Genomic DNA, 24,913 nt, shown 5'->3' on the forward strand with positions numbered 1-24,913 from the left:
GTTTCCATTCCTTTCTTCATTATACAGAAACACAGGAGGGGCTGGTTCTTGAGTTTTAATCTTCTCAAAAGCAACTCCAAAGTTTTAAAAGGGTGTAGTTGATTTGTTGGGTGGTTTTTGTTGTTTTCCTGGTTTTTTAAAGCTAAAATATGCTGAAGTTCTTGTTATTCACTACTCACGACGCCAATACATGCCACTGCAGATTTTGCTATACTCTGGAAGTTGTTCAATTGGACCTGGAAGTTAAAGAAAGTTTGCCATGACACATGCTCAGCTCACAGCAAGTGGTCTGGAGGGGTTATGGGAGGATTGGGAAACTTGTATCACATACCCACGGCAGCAACTGCAGGATGCTTATCATAGATGTACTTTGTGCAGATTTCTCTAATAGTCTGGGCATCTATTGCCTAAAAGGGGTAAAAGAGGCATCTTTGTTACAGTCCCATAATAAAACCGTTTCTGATCTTAATTTTGTATAATCCAAGGGAGCAGGAAACAAAACCCTCAGAAGTTTTCTCAGTTGGAAATGTTTTCTCAGCTGAAAAAGAAATACAATTTCTATATTGTTACTTTCTGTAGCAAGTCATTTTCTTGATGGCCTTTTAAAAGTTGCAACGTGAGTGCCACTTACTTCAATTCTTGCCTCAAGTTCTGGAATTGGGATTCGGCGCTTGTAACACAGCATTTGTCTTCCGATGTCTTCACAGATTGGTGTGGACCCTAAAACAGGAAAAAATCCTTCAGTTATCAGCCTATGGCTCCACAAAGAGTAAGAAGTTCTCATAAGTCTCACCATCAAGTTGTAGCAGCATATTTGTCTTCAGAAGATTTTTTGCTCGAGCTACTTCATTTTCTGTAACGCTTGTGCAAAGTCTTATCCTGAAAAACAGTTTCAGTCCAAAGGCATTAAATAATGGCAGGCTATAGCACACAAGATTGCCTGTGATAAGGTGCAGAGGCATTGCTGCACCTACCAGGCACTAACTACTCTTCTGTAGATAAAGCTTGTAAGACAGCTTGGAAAACTAGCCATGGATACAAAGCAGCAGCCTCAAAGTAGGGGTTTTAGAAGCGTATCAAGATACCCAAGAGCAAGCTCTTTCTCTTAGAAGAGGTGTATTTCATTTTATTACATACTTTGAGGCAAGTGCACTCTGTACTTGTTATCTTGAGAATGGAGGTTGCTAAGAAAGTAGAGCCAAGGAACTGGGTAACAAGCAATTAGCTAGAAGGCAATCCAGCTTCCTGGCTCCTCTTGGTGAGACAATAACTTGCCACACTGCCTATGGAACATTTTGTGAGGAGAGGAGGATGCATTAAATAGCTTAACACTGAATTCCTGTCCCAAGAATTGTCTGTATCTTCCCTAGTGCTAAGCTGCAGCAGAGTCACAGTGCTAACCTTTTTCTCCACCACTGAACAGGGATTTCATAGAATAATGGTGTATAAGAAGTGATTTATGTGATTAAAGAAACTCCTCATTTTCAAGATTTGTTTCAACTTCACCCACTTTAAATCAAGTGCTTTTAAGTAACATGCATGTGTTTTTAATAGCATCAGCAGTTCAAGCTTTACAGTCATCATGGTCTTCAAAACATTATCCTTCAAAACAGATTTATGCCTCAGATGAATGAATATTGTCTAGAATCATAGGTTTCAAATTTCCATATGTACCAGCTCAACTTTTCCTATGTATTCACTAGAGCTAGCAGCAGCACATGATACATCAACTGCAGCAACTGCAGACTAAAGCTGTTTGGTAACTGCACATTCATTATTCTCATCCACAAATATTTGCTCTTTCAGTGGTGGCACTTGCAGCTCACAAGCTGCACAGTGACTGAGTAGCATAATAAAAGGCCTAACAGTTTCATGACTTCTGTCATTTCCCAGTCAAAAAAAAAAAACCCTGCTGTGTTTTCTCGTGCAAGAAACAAAACCTACATCTTAAGCTATTCACTCCAAATAATGGTGTCAAAAACTGGGCGCTGGGACTTGGCTTTGGGTGCCAAAGTTTAGAATTTGATGCATTTGTTGTTCCCAAGCAAGCCCAACCAGAGAAAAATATTCTCTTTATTTTTAAATTGTATTCCTCCACTAAAAACAATCTTTCCAGAGAAACAGTTGGTAGCTTACCATTCTTTCTGAACAAAGTGCACCATGTCCTGAATAGTGGATGGCTCACAGACCATATAGAGTCCCCACAGCCCTGTGTCAGTGTAGCAGGTGTTGAAGGACTGGAAGCTGTGACACAGGTTACCTTGGCAGGCAATCTGAGCAAGTTTACTGGACAAATTCTGCCGAGGCAAAAGAAAAAGATATTACTTCATGAAGTTTTTTGAAAGCTTACTAGTCACCTCCACATTTCCCATTTTCATTTCAATGATGACTGAACATGCAGTAGTAGCTACAAGGTTAATTATCAGCTCTTCATTTCAACCCTTTCTTTCCTTGCACGTAATATCACATTTCAAAATAACACCCCAGATTTGAGCCAAAATCACAAAGACACTTAGGTTCAAGAAAGAGGCAGTTAATTACTGATACCCAGAAGTGTGGCATTCACATTCTCTGAACATGATTCCTTCACCCAGGGTTTTTCTCCTGGGAAGCTGGAAGGCAGTGAGAAGCCTCAGAGTAAAGGAAAACAATTCTTGTCTCATTTGCTTCTCCTGTGTTGTGCTCATGTGGTATGTGTTTGGAGATTGTTCTATTGGATTCTGGTGTGAGTTGTTTTGACTCATTGGCCAATTGTAGACAAGCTGTGTGAGGACTCTGGAAAGAGTCACAAGTTTACATTATTATCTTTTTAGCATTCAGTAAGTATCCTTTCTGTATTCTTTAGTATAGTATAGTATTCTTTAATATAAAACAGTATAATAGAGTAATTAATTGGCCTTCTGACAACATGGAATCAGATGCACCATTCCTTCTCTTTGTTGGTGGTCCTGCATTTATAATATAGAGGTTATGATGACATAGGTATAAAACATCCTACATTCCATGAGGGCTGGCAAACCTGTATTTTTGGTTTAGAACCACTTCCTAAGATTCTCCTACATCCTGAGTAACACACCCTCTGAGGCTCACAGCTGGATGCCCTTTTCTGTCCTGGCAGTACCAATTCAGGGAGATCCCACCAACCTCAGTGAGAGCAGGAAGGTGCCTGCAGGCTCACTCACCACTCCTCCTCCAAAGGAGCGATCCCAGTTCCCTATCAGGGTGTTGGCCACCATGAGGGGGATGGTGTCGGGGTCAGACCAGCCGGCTGCTTCCACGGCGATGGCCAGGTGTGCCAGGGGCATCTTGTCATCCCTTATCCGGATCTGCAACACAGCACAGCAGCTCCAGAGCAACCTGCACACACTCAGGCACAGGGCAAGTTAAACAACAGCAATCACCCTTTGCACCCTTGCACCCTACAGCTGGATTACAAAACATGCACTAGAATTAAAGTATATGGAGATTAATTTAACATCAGCCTTAACTGCTCCCCTGAGGCAATTTCAGATCATTGTGCCAACCTACACAGAGAAGCATTGCAAGGCATTTTACAACTACCAGCAGCAAGGAAATCTGATGACTTTGTAAAATCTGAGAAGAGATGGGAATAGAACATGGATGCCTCCATTCTCTGCCACATCCTTTAAATGAGTGATTCCCAATAAGTGGAAATGCTCCAGTAAGAGGATAAAAGGAAAGTAGGAGCAGGGATAAGGAAGGTATTCCTCTAGGAAGTGATGAAGAATAAAAAGTGGTGGCAGTGAGGCTTGTCCAAGAAAGAATGGGAAGTATTGCTTTGGAAAGCAGCTATTCCATTGCCACCACTGGGGGAAAGAAACCTTTTCATGTGCTGAGTCTGTGGCAGAGCAGCCCTCTCTCCTCACCCGAGAGCACATGTCAGGGGATGTAAGGCCAGCCCAAAAAGCCACCCAGCAGCTTACCTCACTGCCTGTGAAGCTACAAGGGGGCAGGGGTGGCAGTCCTCCTTCTGGAGCAGATGGCAAGTTTCCAAAATGGCACTTTGCCAGGTCAAGTAGTTCATCGTGAGAGACCCCTGGACAAAGGTATTTCACATGCTTTGTGATGTTACTCTGTGAACAGTTAATTTAAATTGCTGCACAGTTTAAAGACTCAACCAAGTACTAATTTTTTGTGCCCCTGCTTTAACACCCCACCTTTGGATTCTTCACACATTCCCTCTATACAGAACAAGATCATGATTCCTCCTGCCCGGTTCTCTAACAGCTTTCCATTAAAACTACATCAAATCAAGCTCTTTGCTCTTTCAAGCCTCAGTGTTACATCTTTCTCTCTGCATTCCTCGCTATTCCCCTCTTCACACCTCCTAGGACCCTTTTTTCCTGCCCACATAGAAGAATGACTTTGGCCTCCAATTCACTTCTTGTTCCTGATTTAAGGCTTCTGGAATATTACTGACAGGAAAAGGGAACAAAAGCTCAAAGGGTTTGAATGCACAAAACACACAGGGCTACAGAGGGCCAACAACAAACAGGAGCTGCTGAACAATGGGTGATTCACCACGTGGTTCCCACAGACTCAGGCCATGGTTTCAAGCACAGTTTCATGTGATCAAGGGTGAGTACCCCATACTGACCTCCAGCAGCAGCCAAGACCATTCTGGGTCCTTTGTAATGTGTTGTTATGTACTCCACCAAGTCATTACGATTTATGGATCTAGAAACAGGAAAAGAGACAGCACTACTGTGTCACTAAAGTTTAGAGTAAAAAGAGATAAATGTAAAAAAAAACAACTGTCAAAACAATTAAAAGTGCTGCCACTGTTCAGAGCAGAAGCAGAAAGCTAAAATAAGGGTGACTTTCTAAAAAGCAAATAGGAACTGAATAAAATGCTCTTCTAGCTTCCTGAGGAGGAGTGAGAATTCCAACTCAGGCAGGTGGAGACAGGATGCACTAATGATCTCCTTTCCTTTGAAAGCAGCACATTTAGCAGCCCTCTGATCTGCACTGGTCTAAACAAATGCTGAAAGAGCAGTGCAAACACTGTGTGCTTACAATAATGCCTAACATGTGACCTATAGGAAAAAGAAGTATTTCCAATTTTGTGCCAGGAGCACTTATAAGAAAGAGGAGAAAAATATGGCAAAAAAACCCCAAGCCATGCAGAGAACATCTGAAGTTCACATACCCTTTGATGACTGCCTACAAGGAAACTAAGGCAATACAGGGGTTCTATTACAACTATATTCAGGGCAATTTCAGCTGCCCTCCAGTGCAAAAATGAAATCTGACACTGTTCTCTACATTTTAGCTAAGTCTCTCAATATATAAAAGTTACCACACAATTAAAGACAGAGGTAGTTTTGGACATACTTGATATTTTCAGTGGGTCCCAAAATGGTGCGTCCTAGGGCTGTGTTCTGGTAGGCTGTGGCATGCAGGTAATCAAAGACAACTTCCTGCAGGTTGGTTTCAACCTCCTGCATCTCCCGCAGGATAACTCCTCGCTCCCGCTCGATCTCCGCCTCTCCCAGGGTGCTGTTCTGAATTATGTCAGCAAGAATTTCCACAGCTGATTGCCAACAGAGACGGAAATGAAAGAAGTATTTTCAGGCTACTAGAAAAATATGGTTCCAAAAGTGAAACCCACCTCAAAGAGTCATAAAACTAGCAAGGGGACAGATCTTATCTAGGGACTCTGAAGAGAAAAATATTTCAAATATAAGCATCCCTGCTGGCTCCTCTCTAAACCCATATTCTCACGTTCTTGTGACGTTCAAGAACGGATTTTTCACCAGGCAAGGAAGGGACTGTGACACTGCAAAAGCACCATTCTGTGTCATCTCACTGGAGGCTGGATAAGCATGTTGTTCTCTGCAGCTTTTCTGATGAATGAGAGCAATTACCTCTTGGTAAGTCTTTTGAAAAAGCCTTTGCATAGTACACAGTTTGTTCCCTGGATGTGTACGCGTTCAGATGAGCCCCCATGTTCTCAATCTCTAGCTCAAGGTCTAACTGAGATCTCTTTTTTGTTCCCTGAAATAGAACAATAACAAAATCACATTAGACCCTTCAATTCATCTACTCATCATCACTACTTCTTGTCTGGAAAGGTTATGATCAAGAGAAAGAAAATGTGTTCTGGAAATAAACCAGGCATACTAATCTCTCCAAGCTTTAAAGTCAGATATAAATCCTACTGCGCTCACAAATGAAAATAAAGAGCTGGCTAAAGGGTGACTGTGTCTTCTAAGGCTACTATAAGAAGGTAAAAGTGAGTTAAAAATTACATCTGTGTAATCTATAGTTGTGTAACACACAGAACTAGGATTTTAGCTTCATTTTTCTAATGGAAACCAAAATCCTGGTTGTCCATGTTATTTTTCTCATTTCATTTTGGAAAACTTATTTATACAATTCTGACAGAGATCTATCATTGATCTATCATTGATCTTTAGAGATAAATAGCATAAAAATTCATTGTAAATGTCTACATCAATCTTCACACTCACCTTGAAAGCCATATGCTCAAGAAAGTGAGCAGTGCCATTGTTCTTCTCATTTTCATATCTGCTTCCAGCATCAATCCAAAGTCCAACCTCAGTGAAGAAAAAAAAAAAAGTCATTTTCCCAGCTAAAAGCTTTGCTATGGCTTTTTCCTCAAAAGAGCAGGTTTTCAAGAAAAAGAAAATTTTGATCTCCACAAAAAATCTAATTACAAATCAACAAAAGCCTTAAGATTTCTATGCCCTGGCTTAAGTTCTAGGAACAGTTGTTAATTAATACTAAAATGCAAATGCAATTTAGTTCCACAAGGAAATGAACACACTCAAACAGACACAAAACCCCTTCCTTTTGTAAGTTACTTACTGTGCACGTTGAGAGTCCAGAGTCCTCAGAAGCTACTTGCAAGCCATTTTCCAAAGGACTCACCCTAGTTTCAGGGACATTTAGGATTACTTCTGTTGCTGCTTTGGAAACTGTGCACCTCCCTGTTCCAACATGCACACCCTGGAAAGGAAAATCATCAGTCACACTCAGATTGTTTAGTTATATCCAAGGATGCTTTTCTGAAAAATGTATTGCTGAACTCAAGCATTAAGTCCATGGATCCTTCTTAAAGCATGCATTTATAAGGGAGAGAATCCAGGACTGCTATTCACCACTGCTTCACAGAAGGGAAGCAGAAACCTGAATGAGAAACAAACCCTGAAGATAACTACAAGTGAGGAGATGCATCTGCTGCCTCCAGTCTGACACAGGAGCTGATCTCTCACCAGCCAGCCACCCTTGTTCTCCACTGCTGCCAGCAAGAGCCTGCAGGACCTTTACCATCAGGAATTCTCCTGGGAACCTGATTTCTAAAGTGAACTGAGATACAGCCCAAGGGCCCATGCCAGGACTGCAAATCCATCAGCCATGGATCAGAACAGCACAATCAGGGGGCAGTTAAAGCACATTAAATGAGAGCAGGGTAGAAAAGAAGGGAAGCTTACTGCAGTTTTTCAATAACAAGAAATGTAAATATGTATCTCAAATTCAAGCAAACAGCTATCCTGAAAACTGTGATTTCAAATGTTTCAAATAAACCAAGATTTTTCTCCCCACATAACTGCCCTAAACACGAAAGTACAAAATCCAGCTTTCAACCCCTCTCCTCCTAGAATATGTTAGATCTCTTAAAACTCACTTATTTTGGAATCACAGCACAATTCAAGTTTGAAGAGACCACTGGAGGTCTGTAGCCCAACTTTCTGCTCCAAGCAGGATCAGCTTGGTCAGAGCACTTTGCCCAGGACTTTTTGCACCTGGCTACTGACAATCTCCAATTGTGAGAAACTGCACAGCTCTGTGACAGCCTGCTCCACTGCCTGACTGCCACATAAACAGGTTCTCCTCTCTTGCTTCAACTTACACCCATTGTCTCTCATCCCACCACTGTGACAGGCCTGGTTTTAAGTTCCTTACAACCTTCTCCCAGGTGCTGGCACAGATTCTTCTCAGAGCTCCAGCTGAAGCCATGGCATCTCCAGCCTGAACAAGGTCCGGACCCTCAGCCTCTCCTCACAGGGCGCATGTTCCAGCCCAGTTCATCCCTGCTGAGCATCCCCGGTTCCCTGACACCCCCTCACACTGCGGAGCCCCGGACCTGCCGCACACAAACCCGAGCACACCGATCGCTCACTACACCTCCCGCCGAGCACCGCGCCGCGACTACAACTCCCAGCATGCACCGCGCAGCACAGCCTCCAGCTCCCCGCGTCCCCTCAGCGGCGGCCCGGGCACCAGCGCTCGGAGCCACCGCGGCGCCCACGCTCCCCGCGCCTCCCTCCGCTCCGTTCCCCTCCCTGCCGCCTCACCCGCTGCGCCGCGCCGGGCGCTCGCACCAGGCGGGCGGACCAGGGCAAAAGAAGCCGCCGGGCCGCTGAGCGTGCTGCAGACGCCGCCATCTTGACACCGTGGTGGGCGGGGCGGAGCGGGAGGCCTTCGGGGGCGCGCAGGCGCGGGGCAGTTCCAGCCGCCGCCGTCGGGGGCGCAGAGGGGCAGCGCAAACCGCAGTGCCGCGTCCCGGGGAGGTGGGAATGGGAAATGTCCGGGTGGGAGGGGACCCGCGGGGACCCACAGGGCCCCAGAGGGATCATCAAATCCAACTGCTCGCCCTGCACAGGACAAGCCCAGCGATCCCACCGTCCTTCTGGGAGCGTTATCCAAGCGCTCCTGGAGCTCTGGCAGGCTTGGGCTTGGTTTTAATGGTCCCGTTCTCCTCAGTGCCCCAGAGCAGGCAGGTCTGGGAAAAGCATTTTCCAGCCGATATCCCACTATGGCCACGTTCAGCAAGCACAAAGCGCTGCCTTCAGCCCCGGGAGCTGCCGTGGGCACGTCCCTGCGCGGTGCGGCTCCTGCGGCAGGGCTGCCTGAGGGCGCTGCGCTCCTGCGGGACACACCCGCTCTGACTGGGAAATCCCGCGGCTGGAATAACTTGGAGTCTTTTTTGGGGAAGTGTGTGTAACGGAGCTGAGACACTTGTCAGGGATAGCAGGGCTTCGTGCAAGCAGTAAATGCAGCGCCCTCAGGCTGGTGACAATGCTGCTTGACAAGAGCCACATTTGGGCTGGGAAAAGCTCTGGAAGTGTAACAGTGAAAGCTCTGGAAGTGTAACAGTGAAAGCAATTTCAGTGCCGAAGATTGTCCCTGAGCACGTTTGGAATGTATGGCTGTAGATAAATAGGTACAGACTTGCAAGAAGCAGTGTTTGGTTTTGACTTCGTAGTTAAATTTTTTAGGAACTTTTCATTTGGCTAATCAAGCATTATCTCAAAAATGAAGGAGAACCAGGGTGAAATTCTGTTATTTGCCCCACAGTAAGTGACACAATGCAAAGAAACAAAATACTACTTTAAAAAAAGAAATCTGTACCATTTATGCTGCAGGAAGCAGTGTTTCTAGGTACCATTTTCCTAACCCATTCAGGGTTAATAAAGTGCTTCAGATACCATCTGACACAGTACTTCTGACACCCTCTGTACAGATACCACAAACCTTCCCCATCTTGCCTGCTCTAAGAGGAAGAAAGCTCAGCTCTGGGCACATGATCATGAGGAAGAGGTTGAAAAGGTGGGAACTGTGGATGTTTCTGATCAAAAGGAAGAGGTTGAGAATGGTGGGAACTGAGGATGCTCCTGCTCAGGAGCATGAACTGTCTCCTGCCGCTGCCAAGGTCCTGTTACTCAGAGGTGATTCTTGAGAGCTGTCCCAAGTGTTGCTCCCTTCCCCCTGAAGCGTTATCAGTCACATGCAGATTTTAGGTGACAAAATCCACCCTGACTCTTAAAGGAGACTGGGGATTGTTGGTAGCTCCTGGGCTGGCTCAGATCCTGAAGTGTGAGAAGGCTCTGAGATTTAGCTTCTCAGACTCCAAAACATGGACCAGTTTCAGAAAAATCCACTGTATTTTAAGTGTATACTTTTTGGGGGGTATTTTGTGTATATAGGCAATTTCTTACTCCCTTGGCAGTTCAGCATGAAATTGCACTTACTGCCCTAAAATGTTTGCACTGCCAGTTTGTAAGCTCTGTGCTTAAACAGCAGCTCAGTCCTGCAGCTGGGCTTGTCCAGTTTCTGTCACAAGGACTGTAATTGCATAAAAATAGTAAACTCCCAAAGCATGATATATTGCATACAACTAAAAATGAAAGGGACACTGTTGTTAACACAAAGGTTAAAATATAAACCTAAATGCCAAGAAACCAGATGCTTCCTAATTTCACAATGATGCCTTGACCTCATTTGGAACTGTAGATCTCCTACTGAAATTGTTACTGTTGCTTTGGTGCCTGTACTATTTCAGTGTCCACGTAGCCTGTGTAAGAAGGATCTTGTAGCTGCAAAGCATGCACATCCTTTCACCAGAGGATTTACATTGGAGTCAAATTAGTTTTCATGGAATAGAAAATCTAACCTTACATGAAACTACTTCTTTTTTTTAGTTTTGTTTCTCCCATTTAGTTAATGCATATTCAAAAGATCCATCCAGTTCCTTCATTTTTTAAATTTCAGATAGAGCTCTGTCAAGTTGTAAAAGAAAAAAGTAAAGCACCAAGCTGTGCAAATGAAAATTAAAATTAAGCTTCTGTTCCATTTTATAGCTAGATCTAACTGATCTCATATGCTGGGATTTATCTCAAAGATGCTTTACCAGATTTCACTAACCCATTATACATCCTAGAAATTTGAATCCTTGCTAGACATAGAATTACAGCTTAAGATAAACTGATTATCCCCATAATATGTCTCCTACTTAACAAAATAGGAGTGTCTCATATGTAAATGTAATCTAAAATTTAGCATCCGGCAAAGGTCATTAGAGAGATGCAACTCTAAATTAAGAAATCTTATTAACCAGCTAAAAATGCAATAAAATAAAACAAATGCTGGTGTTCTAACAGTAGAAGCTGAATATGTAAATATTCACCACTAAACTTTAATAAAACACTAGTTTTTAAATGGTTTTAACAATTTTATTACAATGAGATTATTTAGAAATGAACTACTGTAACAAGGAATGGTCACAATATCCCTCTAGTTTAGGTAGTATTATCTTCAGCTTCCAGATGGAGAAAATTAGACCTTTTTTCATAGCGCTTGTGTGTCCAGTTTCAAGCAACAATGGAATAGAAAGGCCAAGGCTGAAAGAAGAAATTTCTGTATAAATTATGTCCTTGTCATCAGTATATCAGATAGAGAAATAGTTGCCTGCTAATTCCAAGATGCCACAGAGCCTCTGAGTGGATTATGTAGGTGAGGGTCTCAAGATGAAAATCTGGTTCTTTGAAATCCAGTTCCAGATTTCACCCTAAGTATGGGAGCTTTTTATTTCACACTAAGCAGTTATTTTAGATCAGCATCCCTCCTAAAGAGGTGCCTGGAAAAGGACCAAATGGCATTTTTGGCTTTTAAGTTTAAAACTTGTCAAGAACTCCATTGAAACCAGTAGTAATGCACAGTCTGAATTATAGTTCCAACTGATTTTCTGAGGAAATAAAGTTTCCGTGTTCATTACTGTGCAACATCAACCAAATGACACAGGCATCTCAAAGAAAAGGAGATTCCAGGAACCAAATGACACAGGCATCTCAAAGAAAAGGAGATTCCAGCACCTCCAGCTGAGGAGGTGCTGCACTGTCAGCTCACACATGGGAGAGACTCCACCCCATAGGAAAAATATTCAGCTGGTGCTGGTGCCAGCACTCATAGATCTAACTTGCTGCTTCTAGAGTAACATTTCTGCTTTCTAAAACAATTCCATGTGGTAGCAGTGATATAAATGACAAATCTGTTTGTGCACACCTGATGTGTGTATAACCACATGCCAGCACTGGGGCTGAACACAACACGGTGAAGCCAACACTCCTCTAACTCTGAACTAGGATGACAATCTTGGTATGAGCAAAGAAACATGATCTTGAAAGGTTTTTCTTTCAATTGTATATATAAGTATTTCTTCTGAAGTAAAGAAAAAGTTATATCAGCAAGACACACTGTCATGATCAGCTGATTACAGAAGTGCTTGGGAAGAACTGCCCTGTTACAGACTGATCCAGCCCCAGAGCAAGAGGGCACAGGAGCTCAGCATTAGAACAGCCCTGCTCAGGAAAACGACCTTCATAGTTGCTGAAACCTTCCCACAGTAAACAGTAACAATTGAAATTGCCTTTGGCTAAACTGCTGCTTAGTGCTGTGTTAGCTTTTTGTAGAGTCATCATGTTCACTGTTTATTTACAATCTACTATCTTTTTAAAGCAATGATACAGTATTGCCTTTAATGAATATGCTGAAATCCAGCTGCCAGGAATTGCCTTGATCTCAGCCAAGCAAGCAGAATTCTAAGGAGCCTAAAAGCACGGGCTCAAGAAACAATACATTGTTTTGTAGAGGGGTGGGCTGGGGGGCTTTTTGGGAATAAAGCTGTTTTGAGAATACAAATCAAACTTTTCAGACATTATGTTGTCTGATTTTCATGCCAGCTCTTCACTGGCCTCTAGCTGATTATTTTATCAGTATTACCTTGAAATTACTCTTCAGCTAATTAAATTGCAATAGCTTTTCTTTCCCATGGTTAACCACTGGGCAGCAACTGCAAAGGCCTGCAGGCCACTGACACTGGTCTTTTGTGCTCTCAAGCTGCAAGGAAGACTGTCTAAATTAAACATAGAGGCTGTTGGCTGAATTTATAACATTTCAGTTGCTCATTAACAGAGCACTCTTTTGAAGCTGTTGATTAAAAGCTTTCTTCAGGGAATATTACAGTATTCTGTCTGCATGCAGTTCTCTTTTTTCTCGTAAGTATTTATGCAGTGAAATAAGTCTGTAAGTGCCAGACATCCCACTACCTGACAGCTGAGAGCTTTTATCAGAAAGATAAATGGAAGGACTTTGGATAGCTCATAACAACAATTTTTCAAGAATAACATGCCAAATAAATGATTCTGCCTGATGCAGTAACTCAACAGGAAATACTGTGGGTAAATTCATCTGATTTAGCTAAACAGATAGATTTTTTTCTTGCCCTTGAGCAGACTCACTGCAGATTAAGGATCAGTCCTTTTCTATTGCTTTTGTTGGCATTGTACACAAGTGTCATTTCCATCCTTCCACATACAGGTTCCCTGTTTTAGAGCGTTATTCTGATTTGATAGTGGATGAGTTTCCAAAATTCCAACATTTATTTCAACCTTTTTCTTATTTTAAGAAAGAATCACTTCAGACAATATTTTTCTCCAGAAAATAATTAGGAAGTCACCCGAGTCTCTGGTATGATCAGCTGAAACTAACACACTGAAAACTGAAATTAATGCAGTTACTGAAATGATTAGAATTTAGCACCTGTTCAGGCATCCAGGGCAGCCACTATTCTTTGATTCTCTGATTCTATTCTTTGATTCCTCCTCTGTTCAGAATTCTTCAGGTAGCCATGCTGTGGGCATTTTTCAGCAATCTGTGGAAGGAAAGTAGATTTTCCATTACCCAAAAATGCTGCTAATGCGACTCGTCACAGTTTATAATACAGTTAATGTACACTTACATGCTATTGTAATATCCAGATAACTAAGTTTTCTCTTTTATTTCCTCTCTTGAAACCTGTTTTCTCACTCTTTAATTCCTATATTCTTATTAATGCTTTAGTTAGCCAACAGAAACTACCAACCATGTAGTTTTATACTGATAATAATACAGTGTGATTACAGAGTTCCCTAAAACAGTTATTGATCCAGGGCAGGCTTTGTTTAGCTATCAAGCTCCTGTTAAACTCTAACTGTGGAAACAACATATATGAGCATTCTGCTTTACAGCTCTATCCAACTTCCTGCTAGATTTCTCAGCCTGATTGATTGTCATCGTGTTGTAGTCTCTCAGGGCTCATCACACTATTGCATGCTGGCCAAATTTGTGTCCCAAAACTCATCTCTTCTGTGCTCTAGAGCCTCCCTTGTGCTCATGTACAAAATTTGCATCACTCACACCTCAGCTGCATGAAACCACTCCTCTGTGCTCTTCCAACAGTCAGTGGAGGGAAGCAGGCACCTCGACTTCTGGGTTATCCTTTGTACTCTGGAGACCTCTCTTGGGGTGGTTACTTAGAAATGTCTCCTCATGGTGCCTCCCTCCCCCAGTGACTGTAGCAGAGTGAATTTCTAGTTCAGCAGACTCAAACACCCAACTTCCAGGCACCTACCCTCAGGCAAAGCAAACCTTATCCTGAACTTCAGGCTAGGAGCTCATTGCATGTGTCTAAATATCCCTTATCTAAAGATCAGATCCATATATTTTAATATATTAGAGGATATTATACAGATTATGAATGCATTTTCTCAAGGGCACAACAAGTTGAACATATATTTAGTAAGGACCTAAGCACTTCAATGCAGGAGGGTGGAAATTTTGCAGCATCTTTACGTAGTTTTAAATACTGAGTGCTTGCCATTAATTAAATAAAAATACAATAATCACATGAGTATTCTTTGAGTTATTTATTTTATATTACAATAAGTTCATTTTTTTATGCATGCACATATTCAAGGTTCAAGACTGTGTAATAACTGGATTTTGTGCTGATTTTAGTGTGATGAACAACCACAATGTAGAAGTTATCAAGGGAAAAGCTAGGAGTGTTGACAGATGGTTTGGAAAGAGAAAGTTGGGGATTTTATAAACTGAGAAGCTGTCAGGAGTTTGGAAATGGGGAATATCATTGGTCAGATATTTCTGCTCACAAAAGAGGCTAACTTCTTAGAGCTCATACTCAAACTTTTAAATTTCACTCTGATTGCACTGAGTTTAGTCATGCATTTCATAAATATCCTTTTTTCAGACTGATTTCAGATTCACTGGCTTTTTTTACAGTCCTTTGAAGGAAAAAAATTTCTGAAGTTTCTTAAACCCACTGTGCTCTATGTCCCAGATTGATGCCTTTCTCAAATCCTATTATAGCCCAGAATGGCAGACTACCATTTTTTATGGGAGACAGCTGCTTTTGCTAGTCATTTTCATCCCTGCCACTTTTCTACACTTTTCTCTGACTTCCAGATGTTTGGCAGCCAGTGCAGTGCAGTAATTCCAAGAAAGCTTCCAAACATCTACTGAACCCAGACAGTGTGCATGCACAGGTTTTCTCTGTAGCTAATGTGCACTGTGAGGCTTTTCTCTTACAAAAGCTACACAACTCAAGGCTTGTATGCTCAGAAAATCACCAGGTTTGCAGTGTGAGAATTTCAGTGTATGTGTGTTAGTAAGTGGCTTTGTAAACAAGCTGTTAGTTTGCAATGTCCAGAAGACAAACAAATTGACACAAACACACAGAGACCCAGTATACCTTAAATACATGTGCTTCCACATTTGCCTTTGAACTTCAGATGCTGACTGTGAGGCATGAGAGTACCTGTGTGCCTCTGAAATTATTTTTTTTTTTTTTTTGGAGATTGCATTTAAGTATGTAAGAACCGGGTTAATATGAGAGGCTTAAGAGATCCACCTAAGAGGCATTTTCAAACATGACATGGTCTTCATAGCAGGTGAGCTATAGTATGTCACAGGAAAGAAGGTCTGGAATAGGAATCCAAGTCATTGCTACTAAGCAGATCCAGCAGAATGAGGGGATGGGCAGTTACTCTCTAGCTGATTGCAGTCACTGCATTGATAGTAATGCATTGGGGTTGCACTAATTCAAGCATTAGCCAAAATCTCGTGTGGTTCTGACTGTGCCTATCAGTCATCCTGCTGCTCTATTAATGCTGGCAGATCTATTTTTGTATTATGTAATGGATTTATTTTATCCTGAAACGTTCTTCCCAGTAAAAAATAAACCCAGAAAGCTTCAGAACTTGCTTCCAGCTGCACAGTGCACAAATTTCACAGCTATTCCATTTGTCTTTTCCACCTTCTTTTTGCCATATGATAAACCTGTATTTTCCAGTCTTGGCTTCCTAGCAGCGAAATTATCTACTTCTCAATCTTTTCTTTTAGAATTATAAGTAAAGCATTAGGAGTAATTTTTAGTATATTTATACATACAATTTGGTCATAAAGGATTTACTAAAAAATTCTAAACAACCCAGATCTTCTTGGAACTACTCTGTTCCACTATTTTCCAAAGTTTTCAGTAGCCTGTGGAAAAAATAAATGAAAAAATGTGGCATTCTGATTTTTATTTCATCCATATAAAGTACTCATGCATATCTCAGAAATTTATGGATTGACCCTCTCTGTGTCTACATAAAATCTACCCCAGAGAGATTGTGGACTCCCCATCCCTGTATGTTTGTATGACCAGGCTGGATGGGACTCTGAGCAACCTGATCTAGTGTGTACCCACCCATGGCAGGAGGGCTGGAACCAGATGATCTTTAGTGTCCCTTCCAACCCAAACCATTCTATGATTTCTCCCCCAGTCATGTATATTTGAATAAAGACAACACATCTACACAGTCTACATTTAAGTACTAGGAGCTATGTGCATAGTTGAGATTTGCTATCTGATCTTTACAGCCATAGACTCTAAAGTACCAAATCAAAGTTCAGCTGTCAATGAGACCTTCAACTTAATTCAAAGGACTTCCCTTTGAATAGATTACTTGACTTGCATATAATGGTGGCTGACACAATGAGAACATGGAATGGAATATTTCAGTTGGAAGGGACCAACAATGCCATGCAGTCCAACTGCCTGACCCATTCAGGGCTGACTGAAAGTTTAGGTGTGTTGTTAAATGTCCCTCAAACACTGTCAGGCCTGGGGACTGACCACCTCTCTAGGAGGCCTGTTCCAGCATTTGCCCACCCTCTGGGTATAAAAGTGTTTTCTAATGTCTCTTTTTTTGTCTCCTTGCTTTGACTTCTGCAAATGCTTGTGTAGGATGGCTTGCTTTCATTTTTAAGTTAGAGAACAGAGTAAGACTTCCAGGTAGAAAAGGGAAACAACAGATAAAGACAACTTAGATAAATTAAATGTTCTAAATTGTGTCAGCCTGCTATAACCTGTAACAATTCTCTACTAGTACTCTATTAAGAAAGCAAATGCTTCATTTTCCTTCTAAATAAGGAACACATAAATTAAACAAGAAAGGAATTGGCAAACATAACAATGGAAAAAAGGGAGAATCCAAAACTCAGGATTTCAGGAAAGGTAGTTATTTGCCTTTCTACAACTACTACTACTACTCCTTTACTACCAATAATAACAACAACAATAGTAGTAACAACAACAGTAATAGTAGGTATTCCTAAGCATCTACACAATAGCCAAGAGGAAATCATCAAGAAAATGGAGCCAGACTCAGATTACTGTATGGTGAGAGAGTGACAAGTAATAGCATAAATTGAAATGTGAGAGGTTCAAGATAGATTCAAGGGAAAACATTTTCACCATGTGTCAGTCAAACTGTGGAACTGGTTGTCCACAGAGCTTGTGAACCTTGCTCTTGCAGGTTTTCAAAATCCAACAGGATCAAGTCTGACCTGAACTCATAGCTGACCCTGCTTTCAGCAGAGGGTTGGACTAGGAACTTCCTATGATCCCCTGCAAATTAAAATATCCTGCAATCCTGCCATGATAAATAAGAGATAATGTGGTTTTACCAGAAAACAACCTATTAAAAGCAGCATTCTGTAAAAAAACCTCAACAAAAAATAAAGAAACGTTGTGATTTCTCTCCAATGAAGAAACCACAGTAGAACCATGTAATTTAAAGAAGTATAGAAAATGTGAACACATGAGGTAACATTGAAAGAATTCATTTATTTAGTCCAGCAATGAGAGGACTGAAGGAAGATACATCAGTTCTCAAATATGTAGAAAGTATTGGAGAGGTACAAAGTGTTTTTCATGTCCATTGATATGGTAAGAAGTAAAAGCCTTAAATTGCAACTTGAAGATTTTGGTTATATTTTACAAAAAGCTTTTGAACTGTAAAGAATGATACACAGTAGCTGACTGGAGAGATCTGAAGAATCAGCATAACTGCAAATTTTCAAGGTCAGATTGAACAAATATCTGTCAGGAGCTGATTAGATAGAGTGGATTCTTCTCTGAAGCAATAGGATGAACTGGAAAACCCTTTCAGATCTCTTTTTTAATCATGTCTTAAGAAGCAACTCCATTGTCTTCATTACTAAATTGGCATGAAAAAAATGAAAAAGTGTACCAGTGCCACTTCTCCAAGTTTTCCTAAATTCAGCCAAGTATTTTTTTTTCTACTTGTTAAACCCCTCCTTCCTTCTCTCTCTTCAGCTGCATGTGCTGAGCATGATGCCATATGGTCCAGAATATCCCTTTGGTCAGTTGGGGTTGACTGCCCTGGTTGTGTCCCCTTTCTAATTTCCTGTGCACCCCCAGCCCATTTGCTGGTGGGGTGGGGTGAGAAAGAGAAAAGGCTTTGACTTTGTATAAGCACTGCTTAGCAAAATCAAAAAACATCCCTGAATTAGCAACACTGTTTCCAGCACAAATCCAACATTTAGCCCATACCAGCTACTATGAAGAAAATTACCCTTTTCCAGCCAAGACCAGCACACTTAGTGACACAGGTACACAGACACAGAAGCCTTTCTGCAAGGCTTGAAAACAGGTTCTTGATCTGGTTCATTTCACAGCATCACAGAATACCCTGGGTTGGAAGAGACCTTAAAGATCACCAAGTTCCAACACCACTTCCATAGGCAGGGACACCTTTCACTAGTCCAGGTTACTCAAAACTCCATCCAGTCTGGACTTGAACACTTCCAGGGATGGGAATCTATGACTTCCCTGGGCAAACTGTTCCAGTGCCTCAACACCCTTGAAGTAAAGAATTTCTTCCAAATAATTTAAACCTATTGTCTTTCAGTTTGAAGCCATTCCCCCTTGTCCTGTCACTACACACCCTTGTAAAAAATCTCTCTCCAACTTTCCTGTAGGTCGCCTCCAGGTACTGGAAGGTGCCTTCTCTTTTCCAGGCTGAACAGCTCCAGCTCCTTGAGTCTGTCTTCATAGGAGAGGTGCTCCAACCATCTGCTCACCTTCTCTGGACTCACTTTAACAGGATCACATCCTTCTTATGCTGGGGACCCCAGAGCTGGATGCAGAACTCCAGGTGCAGTCTCACCTGGGACCTGCTGGCCATGCTGCTTTGGATGCAGCCCAGAATACATTTCCCTTTCTGGGCTGGGAGCATGTACACCCAGGTCATGTTGTGCTTGTCATTTATGGACACCTCCAAGTCCTTCCCCCCTGGGCTGGCTGCTCTTGGTCCATTCCCTGCCCAACCTGTACTTTGCCTGGGATTTCCCTGGCCCATGTGCAGGACCTTGTACATGGTGAGCCTCAATGAATGAGGTTCACAGCTCATGCAAGTCACACTGGTAGTGAAGAATGCTGAGACCAGCCTGACTTAGCAATCCCAAAATTGAACATTCAGAGGAAGAACAATGTTTCCCAGCAGAAACTGGCACCTCTGAGGAAGTGGCAGAGTTCCTGGTAAAGGAGCCAACAAGTGATAGCACTGATAATGCAGCCTGGAGACATGTGACTCATAGTCAATCACTTTGTACTCTAAAAGCTCAGTCCCTCTTTTTAATGGCAGGGTTTTCTAACAAAAAAAACCTGACTGTGTGGGGAGACTCCTCCCTTGGGTGGGGACACCCCTCAAGGTTAATCCTTGAGGCTGAGCAAGACATTTGCCGACAGGCATTGTGTGAGTGAGTAACATCAATTTCCATAATTATTTGCTAGCTTTAATATCATGGTTTCAATATTGCTTCATTACATAGTGCACTATATATACTATGTAGTAGTAGCTACATATACTATGCAGTAAATAATTCTGGTTAAGGTCTTTTCAACATCATAATAAATTTAAATTCTTATCTACTTTATTCATATAAATATATTTGGTTTGCCATCTTTAATCTTGTGGGACAAAGTTGTAAAAAGGCTCAATTGCACCATAAAATACTTTAGAGATAAACCATTGGAAGTCTGGGACTGGGACTGGATCCAGCTCCACCCAGACTCCTTTTTGAGAAGGATTTTAGAAAGCAAGAGGATCCTTTCTGCACTTTGTGGCTCAACAGGGCAGGGGGGTCTCCCCAGTAAACCTTGTCTGAAGCTCCCATTCTGCCCCTGACACTCTTAAAACAATTACCTTTTATCAAATAACAAAATTATTTTGTTATCTGACTCTAAAAGCATTTTTCTATGGAAGAAGCTTATCAGTGTGTAGCATTGCAATGTAAATGACTCAGCATAAATACCTGAGTCATTTGTCATTATTAATTCTTTTAAGAAGCAATCTATACCAGAATACTTAGAGAAACATCCATCCTTTTCCAAGTTTTAAATAACATATGTGATATTTACATTCCTTTTAGAAAAGATAATGGCGCTTTCTCACCTTTGTTACCTTCAGAGAGTTTCATTATCAAGAACCCACTCTCAGCAATTACTTTTGCATTTTAAGTTTTGCATTTCTGGTCCAGTTTTGCCAAAAGTGAAAGACTCAGTTCAGATGCATCTGTTTTCCAGTGACATCTATGATTGCTTTCTTTCATTTATTCAGTGAACCAGCTGTGTTGACTGATGTCTGAGAAATCAAGTTCAGTCACAGAACAATTCCATTGTAGTCAATTTAGTTGCAGCAAAGAGAAATTTGACCCATGGAGCTCTGTATATTGTAAAAGGTCATGCAGCCTGTCAGTAGTTCAGACAGGATTTAAATAGAGGATCCTCCTGAATCCCAATTCAAATGAGACTCTTTTGACATCATCACAGTGTCTACATATTCAGACTGACACTTTGTCACTCAGAGCACTGCTTATCTGTTGCCACACCAAAAAGTGACTGTCATGGCTTCAGCCACATGCCCCCATTCTTTATTTCCATTTATTTATAACTCCCTCCTCTATTCAGGGGCAGCTGTTAAAACCAATGTGGATTTCCTTTCTCTCTCCCTCCTGGGAGCTGTGGATGAAGAAGAGGTTTCAGACACATTTCAGGAGGGCAGTAGCAGGGTACTGACCTCAGCCTGGGAACGCAGCAGTTTCATTAGTGCCAGAGCAGCAGCTTGGCAGCTGAAAGCAGCTCCATGTAGCACAGAGCATGCCTGCAAGGGGTGCTGACAGTCACAATAATACTCCAATTATGAAAGACCCTCACTGAACATAGTGGTTTGGATAATGTGATTTATTGAATCCCCTTCTAGTCCTGTATTTATGTGATGCTTGTACGATAGAGCTAAAAAAGGTTTTATGGAGGCAAGGAAAAGGATAGTCATCATTGTTAATATCTACAAGCAAACACAAGGAAGCTCTGACTTACCTCATTGTTATACAACTTCCTTATTTATTATTATTTCCCTACAGTAACTTTCTATGACTTAAAAAGTAATTATTTTTCTTGTTTTCCTTTTTTCCAATGTATTTTTCATTGTAATATAAACCCTAACTCTTTTGAAATTATTCATGTCTGTTACAATGTCATCATTATATTTCACATAAAACAAAACAAAATATGCTTTTGAGCATTACCTATAACTCAGAAGTTCCTTCTCTACAGTCCCCAAATTTGTCAAATTCTTTATCGTGTAAGAGATTTAGATTCGTAATTGTAAACATAACATTTACAGTAATTTCATTATTATATTTTATTATATGTGAATTTTGTACATAGTTCAATTTAATGTTTTGATTAATCAGTACTGTGAAGCATTTTGAACCTATGTGGGTGTATATACATACATACATATATATATATATATATATATATATATGAGCTGGTTGTGTAACACTCTTTCATTGGGTACCTTAACATCCAACACGATTTGAAATTCTGCTTGCCTCTGCCTGCAACAGGTGCCAAGTAAATTTTCGCCCTTAAGTTCTCTCCTGAAGAGGGTGGATACCATAAGGGTGGTTGCTTCTGCACATGGAAATTAGAAGGGAAGGCTAGGCTTTCTGGTTATGTCCCAATATGGGCCAGTTTTGCCAGAGAGACTTTTACTAGCTCAACAGAATTTCTTTTGGTGCTAAATTTCTATTCTAGTAAAAATTCCTGTATTGCCAATATTAGAGTGGTGAATTTTTTTTTTCTAAGATAGTTGATTTCACTCAGATATCCAGCACAAACTGTTCCAGCAAGTGTGGGATTTTCTCTGCAATAAACTGCATCTGCACTATAACAGTAAACATTGCCTAGCATATAGCAAACCTCAGCAAAAAGAGATTTTGAACTATGACCTGATATTCTAGGATGGAGTGAGAGATGGCACAACATTTTTACTCAGTCATCAAGGAGGATTTTCAATTAAGTTCAGATAAAATGTTATAGCTTTATAACTGAACTAACTGTAAGAATTGTTTTCTTGCTTTAAATTGTTCTTCAGTTACTGGCCAAGACAATGAGTACCTCACTCTGACACATCTCATGTCAACCAACTAAATTAGACTTTGTGAAAAAGACACTAACACTACACTTGAGAGATCAAAACAAAATACTGATACACTTCAGTTGTGAAGAAGGCTAAACCTTTCATCAGGAGCAATTTTATAATCAAGTTAGTCAAGCTGTCCTGGCCATGATTAATGCACTATCTCTAAGGGAAAAACTCCCCTGCAGATAAAATTCATGAAGTACTAACTGTGTGATTCTAATTAACATACAGGTTGTTGCATTTAGCAAATTAAGCTAGTTTAAGGAACTTCCCTTCCAAGGAGTTAATGAAATGGTATATCCCAAAAATTTCAATAAAAAAATTATTCTGTTTAAGCTGTTAAATTTCATTGTGAGGAAAAAAGAAATGCACTGACCCTTAAATAACCCCACTCTCCTATCCCTTGGTATTTGTGCCTCTCTGCAATACAAAGCTCTCATAACTTTTCTACTTTCATAAACAGACAACAATATATAGGGTCAGTCTGAGTAGTAAAAGTGCATGAGTAGTCAGGAGTACATGCCACTGATGGAAATAAAATTATTAAATCTCCATTTCTTAAGACAAGATGCCAAGCAAAAACTCTTACCTCGTGCACAGACAGCTGGAACCTTTCCAGCTGTTAGTAACTTCTGGCTTCCAACCCCTGCAGGATCCTAACACTCCTCTAGGCACATTAGCATGTCTGGGGAGTATTGGGAGTCAGAGAGATCCCTGTTCTGGCTTTACACAACTACTTCAGCACAGATACTCCCTTAGGACTTTTCCTCAGCCTAGATATGTTTGTGTGTAAAAGACATTGAAAAATCAAAACCCACCAAAGAAGCCATACTAGACTGAGATCTCAGCTGGCTCCAGGGAATACTGAAGCAGGAAATTAGTTTAAAATCCTGTTTCTGTTGAGCAGCACCTCTGGAGTGGAATTTTCTCATGTTGTGCATGCTGGTGTGGCACAGTAGGTAATACACTGATATACTCCTAGCAGTGTCAGACATACTTGAACAACAAAACTGTATCATTCTTCACAGGGCATGTTTCCTTTTAAGCTGAAAATTGCATGCTGCACAGATACCAGGTGTCTTTACTCCTTGACATCTGTATTTGTAGTACAGAAAAAATGCATTTACTAAAGCAGAGACTCCCAAACTGAGGTTTTTGTATCACTGGTGATACACAAACTACTTCCACACCACATGTGGAGGCAGGGCTGCCTGCTAGGAGATATTCAGCTGAAGTGTAGGATGAGCATCCCAAATCTGCTACTGTTGGCAATCAGCTACCACCAGCCTGGAGGGACTTACCTAGTGGCTTACACAGATTTCTATGCATAGGCAGTAATTATTACTGTTAATGGTCATTGATCAGAACAGCTTTATTATCAAAATCATTCAGGAGATCTTAGTCTCCACAAAGTAACAGCTGAAATAACTTCAATCAATACAGATTTATGTTCAATAATTATGAGTAGAATTCATTGCTACAAGGCCAGCTTAGCATTAGATATAGTGATAGATTAAATGATCAGGAAATATCGGGAAAGAAGGAGCAGAAGTAAGAAATAAATTAGGAATTTCCATCTGGCAAAGGTCAGCAAATGTTCCTGACCATAAGCAACCAATATATATCTGTATCACTATGTAAAGAACATAGAAAACAGATAACTCACACAGAACAAGGCAGCTTGATAGTTTAATGATTCCTTTACCTTAAGGAAACTAAGAGAATGACAGGTAACAGAAGAGTGAGGCCCATATTTCTAGTTTCCCAAGACATGCACTGAGAACTTTGGCCTTGAACACAGGTAGATTTCTTTACCAATGAACCATACATCCAGTCCCAAGCTTCAAGATAAAAGCGTTAACAGAGCTCCAGATAGTCTTAGATGTCATACCACTGCTAGATAATATGGGGTGTTTTTCATATCACACCTGCATAGCTTTGTTCTTTACCATCCACGGTCCTTAAGGAAATATTTTAAAGATATGCATTAATTTCTGAGAACCCAAATCCTCTGGGTTGGGTGCCTCAAAATGCCTCAATTCCCAGCCCGTAGTCTGCAAACTTCTGTCAGACGTGAGCAGGGTGTGAGGGGATGATTGTAACCCAGCACGTGAAGTGACCTGGACACGAGTTTTACCTTCTCAAGGCCGAAGGGATACAGGTGCATTCAGATGCCTGCAGGATGGGCTGTCCTGCCCGGACAACGCAGCCCCCGTGAGTGCCAGCTCCCCGGGGCTGGCGGTACTGCCCCGGCCTGCCGAGACAACCGAGCCCGGGAAACTTTTCACCGCAGCACCTGCTGGTGGGAGCGTGTTCGCGCTCCCAAGCGGGACTGCAGGCAGCGCTTACCGCCCATGGGAGTCGGCCAGGAGCACAGCCGGGGCCGAGGAGCAGCCCGGCCTCCAGGGACAGAACGTGTCGGCAGCTCTGACACTGTCCCGCCATGGCTCCGGGACTCCCCCTGTCCCTCACAC

General features: G+C 41.5%; 1 protein-coding gene and 1 long non-coding RNA gene across 3 annotated transcripts; both read right to left on the minus strand.

The window, feature by feature from the left end:
* Positions 1-41: 41 nt before the first annotated feature.
* On the minus strand, positions 42-8,465 carry PMPCB (peptidase, mitochondrial processing subunit beta). 2 transcript variants are annotated; one of them, XM_058804843.1, is made up of 13 exons: positions 8,343-8,465; positions 6,853-6,993; positions 6,495-6,581; positions 5,889-6,018; positions 5,356-5,554; positions 4,619-4,698; positions 3,945-4,057; positions 3,183-3,326; positions 2,137-2,297; positions 794-879; positions 632-720; positions 332-407; positions 42-236 (listed from the first exon to the last, which is right to left on the minus strand). In XM_058804843.1, exons 1-13 carry the CDS (start codon positions 8,430-8,432, stop codon positions 172-174), a joined length of 1,461 nt encoding a protein of 486 aa, XP_058660826.1. In that variant the 5' UTR covers positions 8,433-8,465; the 3' UTR covers positions 42-171. The 2 variants fall into 2 exon arrangements, with proteins under 2 accessions (XP_058660826.1, XP_058660828.1); XM_058804845.1 differs by lacking the exon at positions 8,343-8,465 and adding an exon at positions 7,954-8,019.
* Positions 8,466-11,018: 2,553 nt separating this feature from the next.
* LOC131558350 (uncharacterized) lies at positions 11,019-24,800 on the minus strand. The gene is made up of 3 exons (XR_009274798.1): positions 24,577-24,800; positions 13,366-13,477; positions 11,019-11,168 (listed from the first exon to the last, which is right to left on the minus strand). It is a non-coding gene; the product is annotated as an uncharacterized LOC131558350 (long non-coding RNA).
* Positions 24,801-24,913: the final 113 nt, after the last annotated feature.

The sequence above is a fragment of the Ammospiza caudacuta genome, chromosome 5, assembly GCF_027887145.1.
Source record: "Ammospiza caudacuta isolate bAmmCau1 chromosome 5, bAmmCau1.pri, whole genome shotgun sequence".
Taxonomy (NCBI): domain Eukaryota; kingdom Metazoa; phylum Chordata; class Aves; order Passeriformes; family Passerellidae; genus Ammospiza; species Ammospiza caudacuta.